Source organism: Buceros rhinoceros, unplaced genomic scaffold (genome assembly GCF_000710305.1).
Source record: "Buceros rhinoceros silvestris isolate BGI_N320 unplaced genomic scaffold, ASM71030v1 scaffold3952, whole genome shotgun sequence".
Taxonomy (NCBI): Eukaryota; Metazoa; Chordata; class Aves; order Bucerotiformes; family Bucerotidae; genus Buceros; species Buceros rhinoceros.
Genome location: NW_010396991.1, coordinates 12,852 through 18,981, shown reverse-complemented (window position 1 = coordinate 18,981; position 6,130 = coordinate 12,852). Strand labels below are relative to the sequence as shown.

General features: G+C 45.2%; 2 protein-coding genes across 2 annotated transcripts in view; both read left to right on the top strand.

Moving 5' to 3' along the window:
- The first annotated feature begins 3,562 nt into the window (after nt 1–3,562).
- On the top strand, nt 3,563–4,142 carry MTCP1 (mature T-cell proliferation 1). The gene is made up of 3 exons (XM_010146060.1): nt 3,563–3,670; nt 3,771–3,941; nt 4,095–4,142. Exons 1-3 carry the CDS (start codon nt 3,563–3,565, stop codon nt 4,140–4,142), a joined length of 327 nt encoding a protein of 108 aa, XP_010144362.1.
- A 1,239-nt stretch (nt 4,143–5,381) lies between these two features.
- The window catches only part of CMC4 (C-x(9)-C motif containing 4), a 3,596-nt gene continuing 2,847 nt past the window's right edge, over nt 5,382–6,130 (top strand). The window contains exon 1 of the mRNA XM_010146059.1: nt 5,382–5,439. Coding sequence (XP_010144361.1) covers nt 5,382–5,439 — 58 coding nt within the window. The remainder of the gene's footprint in view (nt 5,440–6,130) is intronic.

Genomic DNA, 6,130 nt, shown 5'->3' with positions numbered 1-6,130 from the left:
GGCCGGGCCTCCCTGGCCCTTCCTGCCTCTCCCCCGCCAGGGCCGGCCGCACCAGTTTCACACCCCTTCCCCATCACGCTCCCCTTGTCCGCACTACCCCCCACACCCACTCCGCGGCCGGCCCTTCACCTGGCCCGGCTCCCGCATCCTTCTCGTCCTCCCCTTCCTCCTCTGGGGCTCCCCCCACGCTATGTCCATCTCTTTTTGTCTTCCTGTTTCTTTAGATCCTACCAAAGCTAGACCTTCTCTCCCCAAACTGCTGGACAGCCCCGGCTGGTCGGTGAGCATCTGCTACCCCTCCGTAGGTCGGGCAGAGCAGGGAGTGGAGGTGCTTGCACAGGGTGCCAGCAAGAGGTGCTTGCTCGGGGTGAGTGCTCCAGGCAGAGTAGAGACCAAACCCCTGAGAAGAAGCTTTAGAACGAGTCAACATGCCTTTACATCAGCAGATGGATCATCTGATCCCTGACTTGTTGCAAGACAGAGGCTGGGTTTTTTGGGAAAGCTCAGCTCCCTTTTAGCTACCCAGAGGCTGTGCACACAGAGGTGTGCGGGCAGCTTGACGCCCTGCACCAGAAGGCCAAACTGGCCAGCTAGAAGCTGCGTGTCCATGTTAGCACAACACTGTGCCCAATTCATTGAGCCTTAGTATCGCTTTTTTTCCGTGGCACCTAAAAGGCTGCTGAACTCTTCTAGCAATCTGACCAGTCATCTTTTAAAGTAGAAGATAATGAAGGGTGGCGTTTGTTCAGCATCCTGAGCTCCAGCTCTGGGCATGGTCACAGCTGGAGCAATTTCTTTCACTGTTTTCATAAAATATTGTAATGTACCCAATTTAAAAGCAAATAAATTGTCTTCACCACAAGATGCAGTCCTCCCCCTGGCCAATTTCATGTTTATTCTTACATTGTATTGCTCAGAAATCCACCCAGGTCCCAGAAGAGCGTTAAACCTCCAAGGCCTGAGATGGGCAGAATACCCGCAAGTCTTGTTCCTGTCTGTGGGCACTGGACTTTAAATCTCCCCAGATCAATACCTTAAACAGCTCAGACTTCTGCAGTTATGTTGATGGGAACATTAAAAGCTGTGTCAAAGGATGAAGCTGCAATCCTATAAGTTTAAACAGATCTGGTTTTGTTGTCTGTGGGGGTGTTTTTTTAGTAGATTACGAAGCAAGCAATATAAGAGACAGCTTTTACAACTTGTTTTAAATATAAGTAAGCTTACTTCTTTCACCCATGTCTTCCTTCAGGCTTTTTTATTGCTTTCTGATAAAATCTGCAAAAATAGGAATCGTTTTTCTTTTTCCCTACTTAAAGTTTCAGGTGCAAATATCTAAATGAATGCTTTTTCAAGTCTTCTGTTTCTTTTGTGTGTTTGAGGAGTTGTCTCACTCATACCCAACTGATGGTTTTGCCTGACATGAAGATTTTATTTGTGGCACTAACTGGGCACCTTCATAACAGTCTTAGAGACTGTTGACAAGAAAGGCCAGACTGGGCCTTTGAAAGCTGGCACCTGAACTCAGAGCTGTGGCGTTCAGATGGGGTTTGGGACAAATTAGTGGGGCAAAGGGTTAAAATGTATATTAAATGCCTCACGTTCTGCACAGTGAGACTGTATGAGACCTTGTTCTGACCGTCCTGTACCTCTCATTACTACCATGTTCACACACAATAAACACAAACATGTATGTTCTGCTTTAGTCCTCCTACCTGTGGTTCATCAAGACTGAGCCAAGTTAGTATTTGGATAGGAGACCTTCCAGGAGCGTTTGCTTGCTGTAGGAAATAAGTGTTCACTGAGTAATATTTTTCCAATACTGAAGTCAGTCTTGAGTGTTCTGGTTTTGGGGGTGATGAGCTGTAGAGATTTCAGCTTTGAATGGAATAAAAGCAAGTTCTTGAGCATTTTTGGTCATGATGGAGTTTTTGGCAGTTTACTGCAGAGTAGAAAAGTATCCTGGCCAAATTCCACCCTGAGGGATTACATTCAGCTGACTGAAAATGAGCAGTGGCAATTGCTGCATTTTACTGTTGGACAACGTGATTTCCACACTTGTAAAGTGACTTAGGGTAAAGCAGGATGAAAAGGACTTAGATAAACGTCCCTTTAACCCTCGTACCTTGTTCTTGAAGGCCTTGTGAAGTTTCTCACATTGCTGTGAAAGCCAGTGATCCAGCTGCTGGGGCACTGCTTGGAGTGGCTGTACCACGTCACAGAATGGTCTTCAGAACGGTGGCGCTTTTTGTAATGCACATACACATTCCCACACATCAAGCAAGGAAAGGAACAGAATGGGAGGGAAAAAATAATAAAAGAACATCCAACGTTTTATTTGTTAGAAATTAAAATACTGTGACAGTGCTGTTCAGGCCAATCTGTGGTTGGTGTTTTGTTTTCGAAGAGGCTAAATGATCTTTTGATTCCAAAAGGTAGAGAAGCATTGATGTAAGATATGGAACAACATGGAAATGTATTTCCTGTTATATCTGTACCCCAATGTGTAACATCTTTTTTCTCTCCCTGACTTTCCTTACTTTATTTTGTACCCAGATTTTCTTGCTCCTGTCTGACATGGCTTATAACTTTCCAAGATTTCAGAAGACCACTGTGTTTCACTGGGATAGGAATGTTGCCGCTGCTTCATAGCAGGAGGATGTTATATGTATTACAGCTTAATTCTGTTCTACTTTAAAGCTAGATAAAGTATGAAGACTGTTTGTACCATTTTGATTACCTCTTCTAGGGTTCAAAGAGAGAATCATTTCCCCAGACCTGCATTTGCTAATGACTCAGCTTGACCTAACTGGTATACAGATAAACTTGCTGTTAAACAAAAATCCCACTAGGAAGAACCACCTCAATGTCCAAAATTCCTTTGTCCCTGCTGGTGTTGGTGGCTCTCTGTAACCATCTAAAAGCTGAACTACGTAAAATCACGAGAGCTGTTCACAAGAAGCTTGTGTACGAATGGACAATGCTGCCGTCCTCTTGAGAGGTGAGACGAAGGACCTTCACAATGACAGCTCTGCGAGTTCCGCGTAGGAGAGTCGTGCATATGGAGTCTCATGCTTTGTCTCCAGATCCTCGTTCTTGTTAATAGCACCTCTTGTCACCAGTCTTGCTTTTGGGATTTAGACCATCATTAGCCACGGAACTCCTGTGTAAATCACTTTTTTCTTGTTCTTTTCCCTATTTTACACAAAGACTGTTAATAGGACTGTTAGTGAAACAAGCAAAGCCAATATTCACAGGGTTTAACCTTGTACCAATAGCACCTTTTGCCCAAGAATGCCTTACAAATGCCACACAGCACATATGTCCCAGTGTACAACTTGTTGTGAAGTTTTTGTTCACTTAGGCACCACCTTAGTTTCCCAAGCTGACTTTTAGGGACATTTCAGCACGTAGCATCTAAACCAATAAATCAGATGCCACCCAGAGGTGCCTTTCAGGTCTGAGAGCTTTCTCTGTGAGTGTATTCAGAGCTAAAGAGACCATGCATGCATCCTGCGGGTCGATGCCGTCCACCTGATGGGAGCATCCTGAAGAGACTGAGGGAATGGCAGAAGGAGGGCACGCTGGCACTCTTCCTGTCCGACTGTGGGTGCGACGCGTAGGCGTTTACTGTGATGAGCACCGCAAAACGTGGCTTGTGGCTGCGGAAGAGGCAAGTGTCCTTGAGCTTCCCAGTGATTGTAGCTTTGCTGTTGCAGGTGCCTCTACTGTATTGCCAGTAACTGCCTGCTCTTTTTGTTACTTTCCCCCAGGAGGAAGGTATGCTGAGGGCTCGGATCCAAAGAGTTCAGGTTCCCCTGGGTGAGGCGCTGCGACCCAGCCAGCTCCCCCCATCCCGGCTGCCTCATATGTGGCAGCTGTCCCAGGGTGAGCAGTACAGGGATAGTAACTCTCGCGTTTGGGAGATAGAGCACCATCTCATGGTAAGGATGGTGGCAACAACAGACCATAGTCATGCCTGTTTGTGAAGTCATTTGAGATCCTTGAGGGACGGCAAAGGACTGTTACTTTGTTGAAGTCCGTTAGCTCGGCCACAGGAACTGTAGACATATTGAACTTTTCCTTGTCGCTTACAGCTTGGTGGTGTTGAAGAACTGCTGCTTAAACTCGTGCCTGGTGATTAATCTGGTATGTGTAGACATTACCCCTGCTTTGTACTGTATTCTGTTTATTTCCAGTCGTTCTTTAATATGAATTTTTGTCTTTCAGGAGCAGTGGCTCTAGGAAGATGTCCTTGTATATTTTGTACAATAAATGATTCTCTCTCCACTGAAATGCAGCCACCTCTGAGGTGGAAGCAGTTAAACAACACACGGCAACATCACACAAGAGATTAGGACAGGCAGTGAAGAGGAGTATTGTGTCCAAGTGAAACATCAGGGGGAGTTCTAGGTAGGCAGAATGTAATTGCCCCAAATGGAGTTTGGCCAGGATGCTGGAAATAATGCCCGAGCGATACTGAGAAGTGCTGTGGGCTAGTGAATTGTCAGAAATTTGAAAGGCATCACCTCCCCAGCTCTGGGCAGGGGCAGGAGCTGAACTGTGACTTGGAGGCAGCTGAAGTCCCGCCACTGCTTTCAGTAACAGTGGTGCTTTCCTGTAGAGGTCTCCCATCCAACTACTAGTACCACCAGATTTTGCTTGTCTTTTTATCACAGATCACAGTTACAGGTGTCAGGTGTCAGAAAGTCAAACTGAGTGTCTGAAATCCCACTTTCTAGGGATTTGAACAAGATGGAGCTGTCCTCCAGTCTGTTTTGTTTGGGGTTTGTTTGGTTTTTTTGGGGGGAAAGGTGTTCGAAGAGGCTTTCTCCTGGGAAAAAAAAAAAAAGCCCTCCTTGTCTTCTTTATGGAACATAGGCAACCAAGTTCATTTGTTTGGTTCTTTTTCTTAAATTACTCCTCCAGCCGCAGTTACATGACTAACACGAAATGCTCTGTTCTGTAGAGCTCTCAGAGAGGGCTTTTACACAAATATATGTTTTAGTATAAGGTCTGCAGGCACAGAACTGTTAAAAAATTAGCCAGCCATGTTAATTTGCGTCATTGTGGGAATCTGTGCATCCAAGTGCAAAAGGGCACATTTTGACCAGAGAAAAGAAAAAGACCTTCAAGCCTAGCAACATAAAATTTCCTGTATTGAATTGTCCACATCGTCATCCTTTAGCCAGACACAGAGAATTCCTGTGTATGTTGGCAGACACCTGCCAACAGCAGTAGATGTTTCCTGAACTGTCTGTGACAGTGAGGGAAGATGGGAGCTCTCTAAAGCCTTGGCTTTAAGATAGTGTCTTGCCCTCCCAACCCCTGAAAAGCAAGTTGTTTCTACAGTAACATTTTTCTATCATTCTAGTTCTCTGAACATGTCCCAGAAGGATCCCTGCCAGAAACAAGCTTGTGAAATACAGAAATGTTTGCAAGGTACCAAGCGTCATTTTGTCTTTTAGATGTGTCAGTTTTTGGTGGAAGTTCTATTAACTTAACCTTGTTCTCCTTTCAACTTGAGAAGAAAGCAAGCAAGCACATTATCGTTACCTGGTTGCAAAGCAAACAAAATTGTAATATCTGGTTTTAATACTTTGTGCTTGACCATAACTAACAAGACACCATTAGCACGACACAGGGTGTCTGTAACAGCAGCGTTGTGCTCCTTTCAGAATATTCTCCCTGCTGGTGGTGAGATCCCGTGTGTAGTCTCGGGCTGTAGGCAGGGAGAGCTAGACATTGTAACAAGCTCCCGTACAGAGTGGGTAGTGAGGCGGTGGGTGGATTGTATGAGAAGACTGCAGAGCTGCTAACTCCAGGGGTATTTTAAGAGCAGGTCAGACAGATGTCTGTCAGGAACAGGTTAGGTATATGTGATTTGGTCTGAAGGTATGAGATGGTCTTGCTGAGGAGACCTTTAACAGCAGTTCTGTATTTGCTAAATATTTGTAGGGGCACGGGGGAGATTATGTGATAATGTGTTTTGGGAGCCTGAGTTGGGGAGAGCAGTCTTGTTACTTGCAAAGGACAATTTTTTTTTTTTTTTTAAATTCTGGTTGCTTTCTGGTAAAGGCTTTGCCATATGGAATGAACAAGAGAAAACATTCTTCTGTGCCAAGGAAGCTCA

What these genes read in the sequence shown, in the direction of transcription:
- MTCP1 (XM_010146060.1), top strand. Translation starts at nt 3,563, where the DNA reads ATGGCAGAAGGAGGGCACGCTGGCACTCTTCCTGTCCGACTGTGGGTG. An exon ending in GGCTTGTGGCTGCGGAAGAG is followed by an intron (nt 3,671 to 3,770) that starts GCAAGTGTCCTT and finishes ACTTTCCCCCAG; the next exon opens with GAGGAAGGTATGCTGAGGGC. An exon ending in AGATAGAGCACCATCTCATG is followed by an intron (nt 3,942 to 4,094) that starts GTAAGGATGGTG and finishes TGTCGCTTACAG; the next exon opens with CTTGGTGGTGTTGAAGAACT.